This window comes from Heloderma suspectum, chromosome 11 (genome assembly GCF_057233095.1).
Source record: "Heloderma suspectum isolate Gila_16-S chromosome 11, 16-S_ref, whole genome shotgun sequence".
NCBI classification, from domain to species: domain Eukaryota; kingdom Metazoa; phylum Chordata; class Lepidosauria; order Squamata; family Helodermatidae; genus Heloderma; species Heloderma suspectum.
The window spans coordinates 38,097,914-38,121,825 of NC_139468.1; the positions used below are offsets into that span (position 1 = coordinate 38,097,914).

The 23,912-nt window shown below is 49.4% G+C and overlaps 1 protein-coding gene across 1 annotated transcript in view; it reads left to right on the forward strand.

Annotated features, from left to right (window-relative positions):
- The first annotated feature begins 204 nt into the window (after positions 1-204).
- RGMA (repulsive guidance molecule BMP co-receptor a) overlaps positions 205-23,912 on the forward strand; it is a 35,851-nt gene continuing 12,143 nt past the window's right edge. Inside the window, exon 1 of the mRNA XM_084816450.1 lies at positions 205-313. Coding sequence (XP_084672576.1) covers positions 238-313 — 76 coding nt within the window. The 5' untranslated portion in view covers positions 205-237. The remainder of the gene's footprint in view (positions 314-23,912) is intronic.

Below are 23,912 nucleotides of genomic sequence, written 5' to 3' on the forward strand. Positions count from 1 at the left end.
GGCGTTCCCTCCACAGCCAGGCTCCCATCTTTTCTCTGTGTGTGCTTCTGTTGATTTTCTTATTTTATTTTTCCCCTATACCGCCTCCTCCTCCTCCTCGCAACTGATACCTTTTTTCCCCCTTCCTCTTACCCTTTTTTTCTTTCTCTCTTTCTCTCTCTCTCTCTCTCTCTCTTTGAAAACAACTCTTCTTATAGGGAGAGGATAGTGGTTAGAGCTGAAGCTGGATGGACGGGTATGGGGAAAGGGGCAAGAGTGAAACCCCTGGCACTGATCCAAACCCTCTTTGTCTCTCTCTGCGTCTTCCCAACAGGTAAGGAGCACAGCTCCCCTTTTTTGCCTTCTTTAAAACTTTTTTTTTTTTAATATCTGCAAAGCCCTACAGAAGCAGCCGTTTTGGTTTCTTTCCTTCCTTAGCCCCCCACCCCACCCCACCCCCTCTCCTGTGGGCCTCTCTCATTTATTCCCATCTCACAGCACTCTGCCACATGTTGGAAAACCGAGTGGTACCCTTCCAGCCTGAATGTCTCAGAGCCACACCGATCCCACCTCCTTGCATTTTTGTTTTGGGCTTCCCACCCACTCACCAGCCTTTAGTCTGCCACATCCAGATGTCTTTTTTTTGCCGAGCAAAATCAGAAGGGCAAATGGACCCGGAGTAGATTAGGTTTGCAGCTCGGTTTCAGAGGCAGCAAAGCCGGTCTGCTTTGTGGTGTGGGAAAAAGTGTTTCCACGCCACTGATGCCCCATGCGTAGTGTTATGGGCCGTGGGAGAGCTGTGTGTGGCTGAGTGACAGAGACGCAGACGGTTTAATCAGTGATTGCGAAGATCCTTTTGCCTTTCTGAAGGCTTGCCTGCCTGCCTTGCCACAGAGATGGCAGTGAGAATTAGAGAGGAGGCTGGATTTATTATTGCAAGATCAAAACATGCCTTTTTATATTTTGTTTCTAAGCTGGGAAGGAACTTTCTTTGTGTGTTTTTTCAAGCATTGTTTGACTTCTCAACTTTGAGAAACAGGACAATGGGGTGTTATGTGGGTGTACATCCAGTGCATCCTCTGGTTTGGGGGAAAGTTTTTTTTAACCAACTATGCACATGTGTGGACATTTTAGCTAATACAAAATGCAGCAGCCAGACTGCTTTCTTGCATGTGCCTTTTTGAACATATTACACCCGTCGTGAACCCACTGTTCTGCCTGCCAGTTTGTTTCCAGGCAGGTACAATCCAGCGAGCAGCTTCTTACCTATGAGACCCTAAATGATTTGGGGCCAAGATTATTTGATGAATCGCTTCTGTATGAATCCTTCAGGCTTGCATTATTTGATGGAGGCCTTTCTGCATCTCTCACCACCAAGAGAGGCTAAGTTGTTCGGAAAGTAGGACAGGGCCTTCTCTGTGGTAGCACCCCAACTGTGAAAATCTTTCCTTGATGTTAGACTGGCCCCTTCTTTGTTTAGGTGTAGGTTGGCCATTAAAACCATTTTTCTTCCGTATGGCTTTTGAGTGACTTTCAATGTATTAACTCGACTCTCTTGTTTTTAAAAGATTGTTTATCTCCTGTTCTTCATTTGCTGTGTTTTCACATTTTTAAAATGTGTGTCAAGATTTTAAATGGTAAGTCATCTTGGGGGCCCTTTGGGGGCCGAAAAGCAGCTCAGAAGTAATGTTATAAATACATAAAATAATATTTGTGTTCTGACATGTTGTATCTGTGGTGTAATGAATCAGATTCATGAGTTTATTGCTGGGGTGATAGGCAAGGACTGCCTCCTTTCCTATATATATATATATATATATATATATATATAGGAGGAACATTTTTGCAGATACATTTCCCTTGCTGTAACCTGCCTAAGTAGTTGGCTCTTGTTACTTGGTTAGAAACCTTAGCTGAATGGAGATTGCCAGATGTTGTTCTACTCAATATTTCAAAGCAAAAAAAAAGAAAGAAGAAGTGGGGGTACCTACTTAAAAAAAACATGTGCACGGACTCATTTTTTATCTCTTCAACCCTCTCCCCTGCAAAAAAGCTGTCCCCGGTCTCATTTGCCTTGCATGCTTGCGTTTACTTGTAGCCGGAGCTAACCTTTCTCTCTGCTAACGTTTGGGTCTACTTCCATCACCCTCGCTCCCCCCCCCCCCAGCACACGGTTTGTTTTTATGGTGTCAGAAAAGGAGCGAATTTTCAGAATCACAGCTGAAAACGCCATCTGTTTCCAATGAATTCCCCCATTGCTTTTCACAATGTTTCTGGCGGATTCTTGCTTGCAAATTCCTTCAAGCTCTGAGGGCTTGTTTTTGTTGGGGGAGGGGAAAGTAACTTCACACAGGGAGAGTTGTTCCTTCCAAACCTCTCCAGTTTCTTTGCCTCTAGGTCCTGTCCCCCCCCCCCTTTCATTTGAAGCAAAGTCGGGGAGAGGGGAGTAGAAGGAATTATTAATGCTCTAGGAGTTTAATCTTCTGATACAGTTTGCAAGTTTAATTTTATTTTTGCAACACTTTTTTTCTTTGCAAAGTGTGAAATGAGTGTGCCAAGGGGAGTGTTCTTTTCAAAAACAAAAACACCCCCCATTGTTATTTTTTTAATCTGTCTCGGTTGAGCGTGCAAGCAAAAAAAAAACGCACACACACCCCCAATCTTCGCACATTGAAGCAATTCCGACGAAATGCTTTGGAAAAACTTGAGCCAGAATCTGCAGTCTTGGGTTGCTTGGGCGGCGGCGGGGGGGGGGGGGGGACCCAGTTGCCTCGACGCAGGTTTCCTGGGAAGGCAGTATCGGATCCGAGATGTTATTGAATTCTTTTTATGCGAAACATGCCGGAGCTGAGATCACCTTGCAAGAAGGAACTTGATCTTCGATCTGGGGAGTGCAGTGGCTTCTGTGTCTAGGATTCCTTATTCTCGCCTGTAGCAGCTAGAATGTCTTAATTAACCAAGTGCAGCTTTGGGGCCTTATTGTCTAGTAGTCTCCTACCTTGGGTTTTGGTTTTTTAAGGAGGTGGGACCAGGAGGTTGGGGAGCAGGCTGTGAGCTTTGCCGATCATAGTTGTCTTGCTCCTATTGACTTTCCCCCAAACTTTGCAACTCAACCGTCAGCAATTCTGAGATTTAAAAAAAAAAAAAGTCTTGGTCCTAAATACTTCTACAGCCTTCTCAATGGAATACCATGGATTTAAAAATGTGAGCTCTTTCCTGGATCAGACGGTGCCTGCATCCAGACCAGCATTCTGTTTCCATCAGGGCCAGGTGCAGAGCTTTGGAGGCGCACGAGCAGAGCCCGACGTCTCCTGTCATTTGTCCCAAGCGCCTGGTATATGGAGGGTCCAATCAGCTCTCATGGCTAACAGCCGTGGATAAACTCCCTGCTCCTCCATGAATTTGTCTAATCCCCTCTTAAAGCCATCCAGGCCAACGGCCATCTAGTAGCAGCAAATGCAGTAAGTCAACTTCCGCCCAACCCAGCGCCCTCCAAGTGTGTTGGACTACATATCCCATTGCCTCCTAGCTAGGCTGGCTGGGAATGATGGGGTTTGTAGTCCAACACCCCTGGAGGGCTCTGGGTTGGGCGAAGGCTACCGGTAAGTTGTACTTCATGCATCGTGATGAAGTGGATTCTCAAGCTCGTGCTACAATAAATCTTTGGGGTTTAAAGAGCTACATGACGCTTCGTTGTTGGGGCTGCCACAGATGAACATGGCTTCGCCCTCCTCTGGAAATGGCTATAAGTCAAATTCTGCATTAAGTGACAAAGCATTTCCTTTTGACTGTCCCAGACTTCTAGTATTGCAAGAGGGGAAGGTGGGTTCCCCCCCCCTTCTATACTGTCCATACTTGGATAGATGTCTGTCGTTCCCCACTTAATCTTCTAAAAGGTCCCAGTCACTTGAGTCCTTATTGGACTTCAGTGGGAGTTACTCCCAAGTAAATAAGCTTTAGGCTGGCCTTCCCTGACCTCCTCCTGTGATGTTTTGGACTCCCAACAGCTCCCATCATCCCTGACTATAGCCCATGATGACTGAGGCTGGTGGGAGTTGTCTGAAACATCTAGAGGGCCCTGGGTCAGGGAAGGCTGCTTTAGGCTGTTCTCCAGTCCTGTACAGGGCTCGATCACGCGAATGTTGATGTGGAAGTATGTCTTCCTGAGTTCAGAGGGATCTCCCCCTCCCACAGTGATGTGCAGAAAGGCATCTGGGTATCTGCTGTTAGGAGCAAAATGCTGGGCTCCGTGGACCTTGGTGGATCCAGCATGGTCCTTTTTAATGTTCTTAAAGCAGGGGTGAGAAACCTCTTTCAGCCCAAGGACCTAGTTCAGTTGTGGAGAAGTTCTCAGGGGCTGCATCCGGTGGGCTGAAGGCGGGGGGGGGGGGTGAAGTCAAAAGCAAAAGGGGTGGAGGTTAAAGCTCTTCCTGCTAAGATAACTGAAGGCACCATCCCATGCATGTTGAGACGGAAGAAAGGTCCTACAATTCCCAGCATGCCTCACCCAGCATGCTGGGGCTGTAGGACTTTTTTTTTTCTGTCTAAACGTGTATAGGATGGTGCCCTAAGCCTTAGGAGAGGCATTTCAACCTTTTGGAATGGGGTGGGGACACTGCATAATTACTGGAAAACCATCAAACTATCAGTGGTTGTTGCCACATGGGGCCGGATCTGGGCCCAAGATTCCCCAATCCTGTGTTAAGGTATACTCTCAAGCCAACAGCAACACCTCCTTTCCAAAGGGGTTCTTCCTCCTCCTTTGGGGTATGTAAGTTATCTCCTAACAGATTTGCCTCTCTATGGAGCATGTGTTTCTGCTAGCCGGGGGGAAGTCCCGAAATTCGCATCGTCACAAGTGAAATGTGCAGAAATCTGACGCTAAGCCTGAATCGTCTCTGCCCGGGGTGTCGACATCTGGAGCAGCACCACTGGTCCAAGTGATGCTCGTATCTCGATAAGTTGCTCATATTGGAGATGACACCAAGTCAGCCTCTCATCTTCATTCAGCTGCCAGAGCCAGTCTTCAGTAGTCTGGGCTGCTGGAGAAAGCTTACCGAAGGGAGGTTGCCCCTTGTCTTGAGAGCCAGTCTCTTCTAGCTAACAGAGGGTTGGGTCTTAGTGATGTCAGGTCCGGGTTCAAATGTTGCTCAGCTGTGAAGCTCACCAGGTGGCCAGCCCTTAACGACAGGCCTGCTCTTGGCTGGGGCACAGCAGTCGAAGGAGGGGGAGACGTTTTATGCAGGGCACTTGGGGTTTGTGTCTCCCTTCCTGTATGTATGTGTGTGTATACGTATTTATTCCATTTATATCCCGCCATTTTTTCCTCTTTGAGGAACCCAAAGTGGCGTACATAATCCTCCTCCTCTCCATTTTAGCCTCACAACAATAACCCTGTGAGGTAGGTTGGGCTGAGAGTCTGTGACTGGCCCAAAGTCACCCAATGAGCTTCCATGGCTGAGTGGGGACTAGAACCCGGATCTCCCAAGTCCCGGTCCAACACTCGAGCCATTACACCACACTGGCTCTCCTCCTTGTACTGGAGAGGACCAAAATGGGGGAGGGTTGTAGGCCCAATTCTGTCCAGTCCCTAAAGGACAGCAGCAGAGCTCTGCTCCCCTTGCTTCACAGCAGAAAGAAGAACCCTTTATAATAAATTTTAAAAAACAAGCAAACACGATTTTGCTAGGTGAGCCTAAACTATTTGGCCAAGGAGTTTGTTGGGAAGAACACATAACTATAAAGAACTTTTGTACACTGAAAATTACGATCAAAGCAATCAATCGTGAAGGGTGCTGTTCATCTCTATTGAAATTGGTTGCAGTTCTGCCATTTTAGGATGTGGATTACAGCCACTGGGCCCAATCTGCAAAATGTTTGGTCCCCAGAAGTTCCATTGACATAATTGGGATTTCTATGTACGGATGAGTCCTGAGCCCTACTGGTGGCCCCCAGCTTTCTCTGGATGATGCCTATTGCAACTGTTAAGGTCCTGCAGCCTGTCCATTGGGCCTGCAGAGGACCTTTGCCTACGTCTTCTGTCAGCACGAGGATCTGAGGGAGTCTCCAGTCCATCCAGGGTGTGTGGTTAAGCCGAGATAAGAACCTGCCAAGTGGGTGGAGGTTTTATCGGATAAATTGATAATGGCTTTTGGCTCTGAGCCGCCATGGCAAGAGAGGCGATTCTAGGCACTAATGGAAATTAAGGAGGAGCGGGCTGGCTCGAAGGGTGTCCCCTCCCCATGTGGTAGAGAGAGGGCAAGATGCACAAGGGAAAGTAGGTCTGTTTTGGACTTTGACTATCCCCTGTGGGGTGTTGGGGCTTGGCAGACTAGTAGCATCAGCTATGAGCTGTGCTAGTTGCATAAAGCCTCCGTCTTCAAAGGCAGCAAACCTCTGGCTACCCTTTTCTGGGAGCAAACAACAGCAGGCAACTATCTCCATCGACTCCCACTTGTGAGCTTCCCAGACCGGTTTGCAGCAGGATGCGGGACTAAACTGGGTCTTGGACTGGATCCAGTAGGGTGGCTCTTATTGTGGGAATCGCACGGTTGCAGAGTCCATGAAGAAGAAGGTCTGCAGGCAGGTGGATCGAGGTGGCCACTTACGAGTTGCTGCAAAAGAGGACAGTGATTTGCATGTGCTAATTTATACAGGTAGATACAAATTTGGAAATAATTATTATAATTTAAATAGAAATACAGCACATCTCGCTATAGTGTGAAAGCTTGTGACCAGGCGGCCTGTGTGCCTGCTGACCAGGTCCTGAGTGTTGATGGGCAATGGATCTTACAGTTCTTTATCTTTAAACTGGAAGCCCTTCAAATAGAGGACTATCCTTTGTAAAAGAAAACACTGGGCTACCCTGGTTGGGGGGGGGGAGGAGACCTATTTCAAACTGTTAGGCACAGAATCAAACATTTATGAGTTAGAATCATGTTTTTAGGCACAAGTTCTGAACAGAGAAGCAAGAAGCAGAAAAGTAGTTTTAAGGTACCAGCCCAATCGGCAGCCTGGGATTTTTTATCAGTCCTGACCCATACAACATGGTAAAGAGCAACCAAGATGAACAGGGAGCCAAAGTACCTTCCCTATGGGGAAAGGCAGGGTAGGCAACCAGCTGCCCCCCAGATGTTTTGGACTATAGCTGCCATGCCATCACACAGCCAGTGTGGTGTAGTGGCAAGAGTGTTGGACTAGGAGCTGGGAGATCCGGGTTCTAGTCCCCACTCAGCCATGGAAGCTCACTGGGTGACTTTGGGCCAGTCACACACTCTCAGCCCAACCCACCTCACAGGGTGGTTGTTGCGAGGATGAAATGGAGAGGAGGAGGATAATGTAAGCCACCTTGGGTTCCTTGCAAGAGGAAAAAAAGGCGGGGTATAAATGCAATAAATAAATAAATCATTCCTGACCATTGCTCATGCTGGATGGGACTTATTGGAGTTGTAGGTCAAAACATCTGGACAGCACCACATTGCTCACTCCTGAGCTGCAGTAACTGGGGCCTTTTAGTTGACTTTTTTTTTTTTAAGGTGACGAAGTGCGGACACAAAAGAGGTGTATAAAATTATGCGTGAGGTGGAGAAAATGGATAGAGAGATTTTGTCGCTCCCTCGTTTTTCCTCCTTCCATCTCGAACCCAGCGGGGTCCTTCCATGAAGCTGATTGGTGGGAGATTCAGGACAGGTCAAAGGAAGGGCTTCTTCACACAGTGCAGAGTTGAACTATGGAAGTCGCTACCTCACGATGAAGTGATGGCCACCAACTTGGATGGCTTTAAAGGGGGATTGGATAAATTCAGGAAGGATGAGGCTATCAATGGCTACTAGTCCTGATGGCTATATGTTACCTCCAGTATCAAAGGCAGTATGCCTGTGTACAACAGTTGCTGGGAACATGGGTGGGAGGATGCTGTTGCACTCATGTCCTGCTTGGGGCTTCCCACAGGCATCTGGTTGGCCGCTCTTTGAACAGAATGCTGGACTAGATGGACCCTTGAGCTGATTCTGCAGGGCTCCTCTTATGTCCTTATGGTATCAAATTTCATTGGATTCTGTTTGCTATGATCGCCATTTGCTATGGTACATCCATTATGTACACACAGGTTTCAGCTTTCTGTACTCCCAAGTTTGGAATTTCTGCACTAACTGGAAATTGCAGAATTTGAGGGGCAGGGTTGCAGTGGAGAGCTTATGAAAACCATTCCTGCTGTGTGTGTCTTTCTGTGGTCCTTTGGTCAGCACCACCTGCAGGGAGGCATGGCAGCGCACTAACACAGGATGCCCTGCGGGGCCCGGATGTGCGCCAGATCCATCCCCCATTCCTCTTTCAAGTCAGCTTCCTCCTTCCCAGTCCCAGGATCATGGAGCTGAAAGAAGCTCTGCACCCCTGGTCTGCACCAACCTTCCCCAACCTGGTGCCCTCTGGATGTGTTAGACTACAACTCCCATCACCACCAGCCAGCACAACCAATGCTTATGCTTCCTGGGGATGATGGAAGACATAGTCCAATACTATGTAGGGGCCAAGCTTGGGGAAGGCCCATCAATAAAGACTGGCATTACTGGGCTAGATGGATGAATGACCAGACTTGTTTAATATATGGCAGCCTTTGTCAGCTTATAAACCTTACAATATTGCACTGCTTTCACCTTTTCAAACTACTCCCAGTTTTAAACTGATTACAGATACGTAAAGGGCATTATTAACAAAATATCTGCAATAATAATTTGTTAAACTTTTATTCCATATTTCCTGAACTGCTCTCGCACAAATGTGTCTTTTTTTAATATCAAAGATGAAATTTATTTACCTGTTTATGGGTAAATATATTGCATTTGGGACCAAATTCCAGCAGGACATTAGCACATCTATAGATCACCAAACTGGGTAATTGATATCACATATCACAGCATAGTTGTATATAATATTTGGGAATTTCAAATATTTTGAAGCCTTGGCACATTTACCCGAGATTCTTAATTCCTCCAGAGAATGCCATTGAACCTATTCTGCCAACTTTTCAGTATCTCCACAGATCTCGGTATTGCCATTTTTTTTCAATAACGAAAAACTACCCTTATAACCTTTTGTCAGAGTTTGGGGTGGATATGCTGGGGGAGGCCTGGATCCTCAAATGTTAAGAGAGGGAAGCCTGAGGATGCAGAGACCAGGGCTGGAATTACCGGCCAGAAGGATTGACAGCTTTTGGAGGAACCCTGGCAGGAACTGAGAGAGGAAGAACAGGCAGAGCGGTCAGAGATGAGCTGCGTGGGCAGAGTTTGGGGAGGGGAAATGTAGGAGCCAGGAGTAAACGGAGGGTGTTGAAAACTGGGGTTGAGGTACGTTAATGCAACCAGGTTGGGAACGGGAATAGACCCTGGCGTGGCTCTCCTGGCGTGGAGTTCCGCTTCTCCTGCCCGTCTGCCTAATGAGCACTGAGTCCCTTTTACTTTCACAAGGACTGAAATTCGCTCGTAAACATTTTTTAAAGCTCCGCAACCTGCAATTGTCAAATTTTGTAATTAAGAATGGCAATCCCACAACAGAGCCACTTATTTTTTTGCAAGGGGGGGGAGCCACCCCTATAGCCTGTAATAATAGTAATGGGTGTTTGATTGAAGCCTTAACAGTTCTTTGCGCCAGAGTGAGCATTGTTTTGTGGGCATCCCGAGAGGGAGATGCTGCCGTTGCTCAGTGAGCCTGAGCGTCTGCGGGAGCTCAGATTGTAACTTGGGTTCATGATCTCAACTGTGGCAGAATCGCCGGAATCTTTTCCTTCGATTACGTCCATAGAATCATTGGCACGAAAATACAAGCCAGCCATCCGTGCTGGCTGGGACTGATGGGAGTTGTAGTCCAACACATCTGGAGGGCATCCGGTTGGGAGAGGCTGAGGCAGAGGTTGGAAGTGCCTTAGGTGCAGGGCGTGGTTGTGTTGCACTGCTCCTGGCGACAAGCAGCAATGGACTTAAGACCTGGCTTGCCAGAACAGCTCTGAGTGACCGTCTGGGAACCTGTGGCCCTCCAGACATGGTTGGACTTCAACTCCCATCATCCCCAGGCAGCCCAGCCGAGGGTTATGAGGGTTGTAATCTGACAGCACCTGGAGGTCCACAGGATCTCTACCCCTGGTTTAGCTGTTTTGCATCCAACGTTAGCCAACGTTGAGAGCTTGCAAGCCAGGGCATGGAGGCAACGGTTTTGTCTTGCTGGCCATCCCCAGCATCTGTCATTTGCAGGTCAGCTTCCTCTGTCCATGGAGGATCTGTTTTTTGCTCTCACGGCTGATAAGAACAGCAACATAAGAACTGCTTTCCTGAATGAGAACCACAGCTCCATCTTGGCCAGCGGTGTTTCTGACAGTAGCCAGCCAGATGCCTGCAAGCCCATGAGCCATGCATGACAGCATCTGCTGTGCCCTCCTTGTGAACGAACCAGCCCTTCAGAGGCCGGGGACACTTCTGGCTGCTCCCCTGCCCCCACGAGCAACACGTTTTAAGAGAAGCAGCTCCTCCTACCAAGCACGGGAAGTGTGCTCTGTGCGGTGGTGGACACAGACATCTGAAGAAACATGGGGCTACCACCAAAAATACCAGTCCTGGGTCAGGCTTTGTTTCCTCTCTCGTAAGAAGACCCAAAACGTGGGGGCGTCCAGTGAAACTGATTGGCGTTAGGGTCAGGACGGACAAAAGACGGCACTTCTTCGCAGGTACATAGTTAAACTGTGCAAGATGCAGTGATGGCCACCAAGTTAAGCCACATTAGAATCATAGAATAGTAGGGCTGGAAGGGCCATCGAGTCCAACCCCCTGCTCAGTGCAGGAATCCAACCCCCATTAAAAGGGGATTAGGCACTGGAGACAAATCCCTGGAGAATAAGGCCATCAATGGCTACTAGTCATGATGGCTATATATCCCCTCTAGCATCAGAGCCGGGGAACCCCTCAGCACCAGTTGCTGGGGAATGTGAGCGGGAGGGTGCCGTTGTGCTCCTGTCCTGCTCATGGACCTTGCAGAGGAATTTGGTTGGCCGTTGTGGGAACAGACTGCGGGACTAGATAGGTCCTTTGGTCTGATCCAGCAGGGCTCGTCTTATGTTCTGCGATACAATTTGCCTCCCATCCAGGGCTCAGTATTTCCCTGCTGCCTGTGGCAACCAATGATGTAGATTAGGGGGTGAGGAGATGCCAGAGTTCGGGGCAGGGGGAGGCAAAGGGTAGGGCTAAGTGAGAAAAGGGAATGGGGGAACCAGACATATGTCTAGCTGAAACCTTTGGATGCAAGCCCGAAAGGAAAACCATCTTTAAATCAGACTTATAAATAGCTGGTTGCCTGTGGCCAATTAGGAATTGGATCTTTACAGAAGTTGGATCTTTCCTACATTTGGTCACAACTGACAAACACCGCTATGTCTGAGCAGGTGGTCTGGTGAAAAACTGTGGCCTAGTAACTTATGTGGGTTGTATTTATTTATTTATTATATTCATTTTCCTCATGCAAAGAACCCAAGGCAGCTTGCATGATCCGCCTCCTCTCCATTTTATCCTCACAACAACCCTGCGAGGTAGGTTAGACCGAGAGTCTGTGATTGGCCCAAAGTCATCCAGCGGGCTTCATGGCTGAGCGGGGACTAGAGCCTGGATCCCCCAGTCCAGTACTCTTAACCATTATAGCACACTGTTTGTCAAAGGCTATTTGGTTCGTGAATCCTGCTGATGGACCAACGAACACTGGTGGCTCTATTTAAGATGCAGCAGTAGCTCATACAGTCTTGCAAACTTCCCTGCTTCCAGATTATCTTCTGGCTCTTTTTGCAGCACCGCCTCCGGCTCCCACTGCAACGTGCATGAATAGATCTTGCAACACTTCAGCATTTTATTTTTTAAATGTTCCAGTTCGTCTGTATGGGAGGTGGAAGGAAAGGAGTTCAGCAGAGGGAGGCACAGGCATGTGAAGCTGGGATCCACGTAAATCATTTTCCATAGAGGATGTGCCTGTCATTTTGCTTTGAGGAGCAACCAAGAGATCAGGCCCTGATTAGAGAAAATGCACAGCTGTTCTCTAATGCCGCTGCCGCCCATATATATTTATTTGTTGTTAATCCATGGGTTGCACGGCCTTCTCACCGTTGATCCTCCACACCCATTGCTGGAATTGACACCTTCACCTGAGACGCTGCAATGTCTTGGCAGGAGTTCAGCTGTGTACACTGGTTTTGTTCAGAGTTATGTGCCTAGGGCTCTTTCCCTGTATTCCTTTGGGTCCGCCTGTGTGCGAGGCAGAGCGAGCGAGAACACGTGCGCACTTTGCAATGAGCTTAGCGATTCGAGGGCATGAGTTCCCACAACGAAGTTGTTTTGTGCCAGTTCGTTTTCTAGCTGAGGCAAGCTGAAGCCGTTCGGAGCCACTTGAGCTGGGCTGGAATTCGCAGGCGTCATTATTTACTTGCAAAATGTTTGCCGTTACGACTGACTCTGCATGAGGAGGGCTGGTTTACTGTGAGGACTTGGGTGGCATGCATTACGTCCCTGCGCACAGGGGCACATTGTGCGCAGATCCTAAAGTGGGACCCCTGGCAGTAGCGATCCAGTGTAGAGAACAGGTTTTACACTCGCTTCAGTGGTTTCCCCAAGTACAGCATTATGCTTTTTCCCTGAGGAATGAATGGCGGCCTATTTACTCACGTGGGAAAAAGCAGGAGGTGCATTTAGGAACACTGTTGACATGGGGACTAAACCTACTGACTGCCCCAGTGATCCTGGAAGCAGTTGAGCCTGCTGCCATCTGTGTGGCCACACCTCTTCATTATCATAGCTCCACCCTAAAGACTCTTTCCTGTTCACACCAGGGTGTGATAGAATACCGGGAACCATGTGTACTTTTAGATTCATATTCTTTGCAGCTGTTTTAATATGCAAAGACCCTGCTAGTTGTAATACATGCCTCTCTCTTACCCCCCCACCAAATACTCGTGCAGTCTTCACGAACCTGGTGCACTACAACTCCCATCACCCTCCGGCCAGTATGTAGTCCAACACATCTGGAAGGTGCCAGGTTGGGAGAGGCTGCACTAGAGGGTACGAGATGACTGTCTTTCCACAGCTGATCCGCAGTTGTGGAACTTTCTTTCCCGCTGGTTCGCCACAGCCCTAGCTCAAGCATATACCTTTCCAGCTGTGCTTTAAGTGTTCCTTGGCTGCGGTTAAACCAGTGAAAGCAGGGGTCAGGATTGTTTTAATGATATAGGGGCTGATCTACCAGAAAGTTCTCGGGCACAAGCCCAATGTGCAATTATGCAGGAGCACCCCCACATCATTGAATTGGGGGCTGCATAAGACCGCTCTGTGGACTCTACGCTGTTGTTTTTAGGTGTGTGTGGTGTGGTCTCTGCTTTGGGGGTATAAAGAAGCCCAAATAAACAACTGAATACATGCTGCTGAATTTGTGGATGTGGGGCATGTGAGCAGTGAATTACTGAGTGAAGATGTTAAAAGTTATTTGCCGTTCAGGCAGAACATTCAGGTTTTGCTGAATATCTCTCTTCGAATTTGGTCTGTTTTGCCAGCCCCGGTTCTGTTTTAGCTTTTCAGGGTTGAGGGGAGGAGGGGAGCTTTCTTTGAGGGGGGGAGTCTTCTACAGCGGCCGAGGGGATGGGGCCAGTCGGGTCGATGACGTATAAAAAGATCATTTTTCAAGCCTGAGTTTATGATTTCACTTCTTAGGCACACTTCTGTTCCAAAGGCTTTGAAGTTCACTGTTTGCAAACTTTGCTTCTAATGCTCCGAGCAGGCCGTCTTTCCAGAGCGGCAGCTGAGGGCAGAGCCCCCCCCCCCCCGCCGCGCCTGTGAGTGTGCATGGCTTTGATTGATGACTCTCTGCTTGCGCCCTGGGGGAGGCGAGGGGAGCACCTACCACAGCCCAGAAAGCTGTCCTCCTCCCTGACCAGTCTGAGAGGGCCGGTTTCCAGAGTAACCGTTTGGCTTTGGGAATGATTTGAGAGGGACGAGGAGTGGTGGAGTGTATCTACCCACCCAGCTGAAAAAGACCAGGCTAAAGCGGATCTGTCTAGCCCAGCGTTGTGTTCCCGACAGGGAGAGGTCCCAAGCAGGGCACGGAGGCGATGGCCAGTCCCCTGTTTGTCCCCCACCACCTGGAATCGAGAGACAGTGCTGTTCCTGCCCATGGAGGCTCAGTTGAGCTCTCACGTCTCACAGACATATCCACCTCAGGGATCTCCAGGTTTCATCTGAATGTTCCGCCAGCCTGGATGGGCCTGCAGCAATTTTGCTATTCCTGGACGAGAGGACATGTTGAGTGTCCAGCATTTCGATTCGGGCTCATGATGAAAACGAGAAGGGTTCTGCCGCTTTGGGGGACGGCGCGTTGGACAGCTTTGGCTTCACATGCAGGCACCAACTGCGTGATATATTAAGACGCAGCCTCTTCGGGGGGCGGCATCCAGGGGACTGTGTCCTTGCAGGGTGGGGGGAGAGGCCTCTGGGATCTTCCCCAGTCCCGTGCTGGCCAGGAACAGCATCATTTCACCCCCCGACTCAGGAGGATGTTGGCTGCCAAGGCTGAAATAGTCGCTCTTGTACCTTATATAGAAGATGGCCCGCTTGTCATCCGTATTCGTTTTGTTCGGAGTAAGTACGTACAGGATCCCATTTTGGTTCAATGCTGACTTACATCAGGGGTCGTAGCTTGTGACCTTCCAGATGTTTGGGCCTATGACTCCCTTCATAGGGCTGATGGGAGTTAGTCCAAGACATCTGGATGGCGCTAGGTTGGGAAAGGCCAGTTAAGTCTAAGTCACCCAGTTAAATCGTAAAGGACGTGCTTAGCTCAGCCTTCCACAACACGGCAACCCCCATCGTTCCCAGTCAGCCTGGACTGGGGTGATGGGATTGTAGTCCACCACATCTGGAGGGTGCCAGGTTGGCGACAGCGGACTTGGATCTTCTATTGCTTTTTTGGGGGGATGCATTTAAAAAGTGATGTTGAGAGGGGAGAACCATTTCTCTCATCACACCAGGACTCCGGGTTAGGCCACGAAACTGATTGGCTGTTGTTATGATAGTGAAATGGAGCCTCCAGGATCAGATGCAGTATAGCCCTGAATACCAAGATGATGCTGCCTGCCTGCCTAGTGCTGAATCAAAATTTGCAACTAGTTTCATCCCACTTAAAGTAGGGTGTGGAGACCTATTGAGAAATTGAGCCAACCCACTATTTTTTGAAGGGCAAGAGAAATTCTTAACATTTTCACCCCCTTTGGGGGCCTTATTGTAACAAGCGTGCATGTGCAAGTTCTTTCTGTAACTAATTGATCTGCCGCTCCTTGTGGCTCTCTAACTCGGCATCCGTCCGGATCACCAGATCCCCTCCCACTGCCTCGGAAATAACACTCCATCCAGACAGAGTGTCACAGACTAGTGGTGGGGCTTCCATCTTTTTTTATGGGGTCCACCATTTTTTTAAAACCTACAATGTTTGTGAAAACACGCTACATCCTCACGAAGCGTTGTTTCGGCAGCACTGGACCAAGATGTTATAGAAATAATGTACCCATAAGCCACTTTCCGCTCCTTGCTCAGGGTAAGGGAGTCCGCGCCAGAGGGCACCTGAACGGTTTCCGAATTTCTTCTGGCCCCAGAAAACTTTGCCGAAAATGTCATTTATTAATATTTATTATATTTATAGCCCACCTTTTTTCTTCATCCAAGGAACCCAAGGTGGCTTACATGGTTCTCCTCCTCTCCATGTTATCCTCACAACAACCCTGTGAGGTAGGCTAGGCCGAGAATCAGTGACTGGCCCAAAGTCACCCAGTGAGCTTCACGGCCGATTGGGGGCTAGAACCCGGGTCTCCCAGCTCCCAGTCCAACACTCATCTCAGTTTTGCAGCCTGAGAAAGCACCTGGCATTTTTGGTACAGGAAAAAAACAACAACTCTCCCCTCCATGCGCTTCTCAGAAGCATCTTACTGGCCTCAGTTGGGGATGGGATATGAGGCAGGAAGGACTGCCATGCTCTGATCCAGTTAAGTCCGCCTTGAAGTTCTTAAGCTGTCCTTTTACTGTTCTTTTAACCCGCCTGATTCTGAGTGTAATGGATCCTAAACGGATAACTCATTTCTACGCTCCTTTGGGCCTGGGCCCCCAAATTTATTGCTGGGGGTTAATACCAGAGCTCAGACCTGGACTGTGTGAGGTGACAATACGGTGCTTCTGAGCATGTTCAGAGTGCCTCTGTGTCCACTGAGTAAGCCCAATCAGCCATTAACATATTTGGGATTTGAGGGAAAGGGCTTTTAGGTTACAGAGTATACTGTCCAAACCCGCTTCCCACCCCAGCAGCACCTCGTAATTTTCGGAATTTAGGTCAGTCTAACCCCGTCTTCCTCCAGGGGTTCCATCCAGATTTCGGTGCGTGCAACTGGGCTGGCGGAGCAGAATTCTCTGCCCCCTCCTCCCCATGGCAACCCCTCCAGCCCACTGAAAATGCTACGTGGAGGGTTGGGGGACCCTATGGAACAGGGTGAGCTGCAGTGCAGTGGGGGAGAGCAGGATCCCTGAAAATTGAGCAGAGGCACCTTCTGTGAACAGAGCCTTTCACAGAGTGGACATCACACCCTGGAGCCATCCCCAGCTGTTTTGGAGCTCAGCTCCCATTAGCCCCAGCCAGCAATGGTCAGGAATGCTGATGTTTGGAGTCCAAAATATTTGGCGGTCACCAGGCTGAGAAAGGCTGATCTAGCCTGGGATAAGTGATTTTGAGAACGCGTTCATAGATGAGGAATATTGAGCTCCTTAGAGCAGCCTTCCCTAACCTGGTGCCCTCCAGATGTGTTGGATTACAACTCCCAGCATCCCCCATCTTTCCACCAACAGAACAGCCTGGAACCCTAGCCTAAAAACATTGAAACTCCCTCTGCCTACTGAACATTCCCCTCTTCTCTGCTCTTCCCCTGCCACTCCCCACACACTCAGCCCGCTACACGTGCGCACACAATAAAATCACCATTTTAGGAATGCTGGCTCTGTTTTCACACATATCCCCTCCTTTCACGCCTCTCCCCATGCTGTTGAAATCTGACCTAATTCCTTTGCACATGGTGGTAAATTTATTGGTCTATCAGATTCTTTCTTTCTTTCTTTCTTTCTTTCTTTCTTTCTTTCTTTCCCCTTGATGGCAGATTTCATTGTCTTTCTTCCTGCAGCTCATTTCTCAGAGCTGCTGCCCCTGGGTCCCCCCTTTCCCCCCTTTTTTCTTCCACTCCAGTCAAATCACTTTTATGGGAATCTTCCACCCACGCTCCTTTGTCATGCAAACAAGGCTGTGATAACCAGTCTATTCTTTGGCAACGGATCTCTGCGCATGATGAGCAGTTCAAAGGCCCGGAGACTTGGGTTCTCCAAAAGCCTTTCGCTGCGCTCTGGCCATTGCAGGCTTGGCTTCGCTCCATAGGTCCCTCTCAGCGCTACTATGGCTGTGCAGCACCCTACTGAAAGGGGGCATCAATCACCCCTCTGTGAAGGCGGGAGGAAGGCTGGGCTGCCGCTGTGAAACCCCCAACCGCCTCTCTGTCCACGTTTCTGAGCTAATGTGTGTGAAGCATTTTGAACAATCGAATGGTGGGGGCAGGGGTGGTGCCTGGCCCAGAGCTTTGCATGCAGACGGTCCTGGGGCTCATTCCTTGAAAAGATCTGCACTAATAGGGCTGGGAAAGAGCCCACTCTGCCTGGGACCCCAGAGCAGCCCCCACACGCTGCTTTTTTGGGCCCATGGGCACATTTAGAAATTTGAGAAACTGCTGTGGGCACCACCACAAAATGGCTGCCACAGAGGATGTGGCTAGTCACAAAATGGCTGCCGTGGGGGCCTGGCTAGTCAAAAGTGAGCTAAAGAGGTGTGTGGGGGGAGAGAAATAGTGACCCTAGAGGCTGGGTGGGAGGTGGAAACAACAAGGCAAAGGAGTAGAGAGGCGAGAAAGTGCGAAGCTAGAGTCTGGGAGGGAGGGGAAAACAGCAAGGCAAGCAACATTGTGCTGTGTTCGGCACCTGTTGAAAACATCTTTATTTCAAGAAGCTTTCCTTGACTGACCACCCATGGTTTTTATTGGTATTCTGTTTTTAAAAAAAAAACACAGAACTTTTGATACGGTGTTTTATTCTTTTTATCTTTTATTGTTCGCTGCTCCACAATCTGTTCAGATGTGGAGAGGTATATCAGTGTTGTAAATAAACAAAAAGGGTAGGAGGGAGAGAAGGAGCAAGGCTAGGGGCTGGAAAGGGAGAGAAAGACGACTTCCCTAACATTTCCCAAGGTTTGATTCAGTCTTTTTGAAGGGGGCGGGGAGTAGAGGGGTCCCCACAAGCTCCACATTGGGACCCCTGCCCTAGAGCATTAGCAACCTAGGAAGCTGCCTTAGACAGAATCAGCTATTGTTCCAGCTAAGCTCAGTATTAAGTCTAAGCTCAGTATTAAGTCTACACTGACTGGCATTAGCTCTGTCAGGGCTTGTTCCTACTCCTCCTTGGAGATGCTGGGGACTGAACCTGGGTTCTTTTGCATGCAAAGTCTGCGCTCTACCGCTGGGCTACAGCCCTTCCCTGAAAATAAAGTAAGGTACCAGCCCTCATGCTGGGAAAGACTGAAGGCCAAAGGAGAAGGGGACGGCAGAGGATGAGATGGCTGGATAGCATCACCGAGGCAATGAATATGGACTTGAGCACGCTCCGGGAGAGAGCGCAGGACAGGGAGGCCTGGCGTGCTGTGGTCCATGGGGTCACGAAGGGTCCGACACGACTGAACAACAACAACAACGCCTCATGGTTCTGTATGAAGAACTGGTTTAAATAGGAACCTAGGAAGCAGTTTTATACTGAGTCAGAGCATTCATTGGTCTGTCAGAACGTAAGCTCAGTACTGTCCGCTAGGGCCAGCCCAAGACATTTTGCTGCCTGAGGTGGAGCAGCAAATGCAGGCCACCTCCTCCAAGTCAGGGGGCATAGTACCCAAAGCCAGGCACATTATTTTGGCCCCAAGGCAGAGCATCCCCCAAGCGCCTCCTCTGCCCCCCAGCAGCAAAAATAAAATGATACTAAATCAAATACCTGACAGTATGATGCCCTTTCATGACACCCCAAATCAGCTGCCTAATGTTGCCTGAGGATAGGACCGGCTCTTGGCAGTGGCTCTCCAGGGCTTCCATCGGGGCTCTTTCCTAGCCCTACCTGGAGATGCCAGGGATTGAACTGGGGACCTTCTACCTGCAAGGCAGGTGCTCTACCACTGGGCTGTGGCCCCACCCCAACGTAGAGCGTCTGTCACCTGGCATCCGTTCCATGTATGATGCCTGGCCTCTCGAGTGGAAAGGCTCTCAGATAGCAGAGGCCAGAGAGGCACCTCTGCCAGAGACCTTTTGGAGCCGCTGTCAGTCGCGGGCTAGGTAGACAGACAGCCCGATTCAGCACAAGGCAGCTTCAGGAGCACCAGGGGATGAATGCAAGCAGCAGGTTTTGCTGAAGGGGGAGGGTGCCTCTAGCAGCATTAAAAGTTTATACGCACACACACAGTTTCGGACTGCATTTAAAGAACGCCTCTTCCAAGAGGTGGATGCAGGGCTTAATGCCTTTAAATACTTCCCGACGAGTGATCGGAGGCAACGGCAAAAGCATCTTGCGGACAGAGGTTTCTCATCCCTGTTCTGAAAGGAGAGGTTGGTGGCCCAGCCCAGCAAGGGCGCTCTGTCCCTCTGGCCTGGAAGGAAGCCCCCCACTCAAAGGAGGCTGGCTGCAGTAGTCGGTGGGTGAGGGGAAGGCATTCTGTACATGCTCAGAGGTGTTTTTCTTCAGTGCATCTGTTTCTTGAAAGGAAAAGGGGTTGCAGCCACAGATGGGAAGGGGTGTTGCTACATGGACTTGGGTAAAGCAGGAGGAGCCACGAGAACAACTGTGCCACTAAAAGTAAAAATCCAGTTCAACAAATGCGGTATAAATGCTAAGCTCCGGAAGAAAGGTTTTATCTCCTTTATGTTAGTAGGGGACAAGAGCGCGTGAAGCAGGGGGTGGGGATATGTGACCCTCGAGGTGTTGTTGGAGATCCTTCACCCTTGGCTGTGCTGGCTAGGGCTGATGGGACTTGCAGTCCACCAACATCCGGTGGGCCCTGCCCGCCAGGTGCTACTTGAGAAGGGCAACTCGCATATGAAAACAGATCATCACACGTGCAACCAGGCAGGGGAGGCTGGTGGCTCCGATGTCAGGGGGGCGGTGAATCCACTCCGGGTTTCAGTCAGAACTCTAAAGTTCTTCTTCGCACCTTGGATAGCTCCTTTAGAGTTCTGGCTGGTTCTGACTGAAACCTGGAGTGGATTCACCGCCCCACGGACATCAGAGCCACCAGCCTCCACTGCAACCAGGGTTATAAATGCGCTGTAATAAAATAATCCACCCCAAGAAAAGCTAAATCCTGCGACTCACCTAGGTTATGCAAGTTGCGGAAACTTCCTTACGTGTAGCGTGCATAGTTCGGCCATTTTTGTGTGCATAATTTATTCCTGTTTTGCTTGTCGTGGGAGGCGCAAGGACTCTTGAGGTTCACTGCAACCGTGGAAAAGTTTCTTCAGCTGACACTCTGTTTCTGGAGATTTCAGTTGCCCACAATTTGTCACATATCAGGTCACAGCCATAAGGGCTAGAAACTTGCTGCTCTCTGTTTGCTGAATCTTATCTGCATCCACAACCACATCCAGCCTTTGTTTATTTAACTCTGTGCCCGTGCAAAATTGCACCATGCATACAGCCCTGCCTCTTACAGCACAAGTAGAACCAGGTCGCTTTGGGGAGGACAAGGTGGCCTCTTGTCTGTCCCCCTAGTCTAGCGGTTCCATTTTTCCTTCTCTGAGCAGAAGAAGCAACAGGCCCCATTTCTGTGCTAAGTCATCCACGGCTAAAAGGCAGATGTATTGTGAGTCGATGGAAAATGGATTATGTGAAATTGAACAAACAGTGTTTTCTTGGCTTCTGTTCAAATACATTTTCCAGAAATGTGCCAAAGCAGCCTGCTGTAGGGAGCGTGTTGGCTGGGGATAGGGGCCGCAAGGCAGTGGAGTTGCTAACCCAGCATGCAGTCAAAAGGCAGGATGGGTCTGTCGAAGCTCCACATAAGACTGGGGGAGCACAGGGAAATCAGGAAAAACAGTGGTGGGGTCTTGATGCTGGACTCCCCAGGACTGTGGAACCCGCACTTCAGAGCATCTTGGGATGGAGCCGGTATGCCTGTAGCCCATTCTGGACAGCCCTGTGCCACTTTGGACCCCTGAGTCCAGGGTTCCCCAGAAGGCCACACCCCTTCCCTTGTCCACAACCCCTTTCCCCCAATCTCCGATCATTGGACGGTTTTCCAACTTTTGTGGAGTTTCCCCCCATTCTAAGAAGCTGAAAAGCCTCTCCTAAGGCATGCCTACCGACAGTAAGAGCTTTACGCTAAAATATCCTGGGGGGGGTTAGTATTTTTGTCCCCAGCCTTTTGGCTTTGGCTGTGCCTATCACCGTAATCTGTCCCCCCAAGAGCTTCTCAGAAATGGAATTTGGCCCTTGGGCTGAAAGAAGTTCCCCACTCATGGTTAGGGCTGTACAAATTGTGTAAAATCCATTCTGTCTGTGTTTGTGGATTGTCAGGCGCCTTTCATTCCGTCGTCCGCCGATTGACGGAATCAGATTTTTTTTGTTTCCAGTGTTGCACAGATTTGCATTTTGCACAAATTCACCCATGCAAAAATGCGCAAATTCACCCCAAAGGCACATTTTCACACCTCTGGGGGAAATGTGCATTTGGGGCCATTTAAAAAAAAAAAAAAACATATTTTTTTACAACAAAATTTGTGCAAAATTCAGGAAAGTTAGTGAAACGGACCACAAGTCCATGGAATCCGCCCGATGGGAAAAATCGGTCCGCTGCAGAATCCCCAGGATTCATGAAAAACTCCAACTCATTTGGTTCCATTGCGGGTTTCTCCAGCATCCCTACTCCTGGTCTTGCTCCTGACAGGCCACGAACAAGGTTAAGAACATCAGAAGAACTGTGCTGGATCAGACCAAAGGCCTGCCTAGTTCAGCACCCTGTCTCCCACAGTGGCCAACAGGATGGTTCTGGGAAGCCCACAGGCAGGACCTGAACACAGTTATTGCACATGTCCCACAGCCACTGAACATGGAGGAGCGCATAGAGCCATTATGACTACTAAAAGGTAAAGGTGTTCCCAACCAGTCGTGTCCGACTCTAGGGTGCGGTGCTCATCCCCGTTTCTAAGCCGAAGAGCCAGCGCTGTCCGAAGACGCTTCCGTGGTCATGTGGCCGGCATGGCTGAACACCGAGGTGCACGGAACGCTGTTACCTTTCCCGCCGAGGCGGTACCTATTTATCTACTTGCAATTTCTTGCTTTCGAACTGCTAGGTTGGCAGAAGCTGGGACTGAAGACGGGAGCTCACTCCGCCACGCAGCACTCGGGTCTCGAACTGCTGACCTGCCGACCTTCCAGTCTGCAGTTCAGCGTCTTAACCACTAAGCCACTGCGGTCAAATTATGACCACTAGCTATCACCTAATCCTGGATGAATTTGCCTCACCCCCTTTAAAGCCATCTAAATTAGTGGGTGACACCACATCTTGGGACCACGAAGTGCATAAAGTAGCTACGTGTTTTGTGAAAATGAGTTCCTTTTGTCTATCCTGAATCTCCTTCCATTCAGCTTCATTGGATGAGCCAATGTTCTTCTGTTGAGAGAGGTTCTTTCCCTATCCATTTTCTCCACACCATGCATAATTTCATAAACCCCTTCCGTGTCCCCCCCCACACACACACACGCACACACACACTTAGGGTGCAATCCTATGTATGTTAAGACAGAAAAAAGTCCTGCAACTCCCAGCATCCCCCAGCCAGCCATGGGGGACTAAAAGCACAACTCCAAATGTAGCCTTTTCTCATAAGATGCTCCAGCCCTTTGATTATTTGGGCTGCCCTTTTCTGCACCTTTTCCAGCTCTACAATATCCTTTTTGAGGTGTGGTGACCGGAACTGTACACAGTATTCCAAGCGTATCATAGATATGTGTAAGGACATTATGATAGTGGCAGTTTTATTTTCAGTTCCTTTCCTGATGATCCCCAGCATGAAATTGGCCCATTTCTCAGCAGCCGCATGCTGGGCCGACACTGTCATCGAGTTATCCCCCCAACTTCAAGAACCCTTTCCTAGTCACTCACCACCAGCTCAGACCCCATCAGTGTATAGGTGAAGTTGGGGGGGGGGGTTGCCCTAGCATGCATCACTTCACACTTATTTACATTGACCCACATTTGCCACGTCATTCACCCAGTTTGAAGAGATCCCTTGGGACTTCGCTGATCACACTTGGTGCAGGTCTGTTTGCTGCTTTTGTTGTTTCGTGTTTCTTAACAGCTGGGGTGATGCATTCACTTGCAATACCGCAAACCAGCCGTGAAAGTGTGTTTTTTGAAAATCCTGGGAAGCGGAGGAGATTGTCTCTTATCAATGTAATAGGACTTAACATCTGAGGAACCAAAGCTGTCACTTTGGGAAGCCCCCCCCCCCCGCCCCAGCTCAGTGGATGGAGCCGCATGCTTGCACAAAGAAAGGCCCAGCTTTCAGACTCCAGCTCTAGGAGCTGGGAAAGCCCTTCCTCTGCCCTGGAACTTGGAGAGCTGTTCCTAGTCAGACTGGACAGCTCTCAGTCGGAGGAACCGTGGGGCCGACTCAGTTGCCTCCCCCCACCCCCATGTGAGCCATCGCTGCTGTTTTGTGGCACTCATTGGGTTGGATCCAAATTGCAGCTGGATCAACTGCGCTGACAGAGGTGGACCTCCCCGCCCGCTCCTTCCCACAGCAGCCCCTCCAG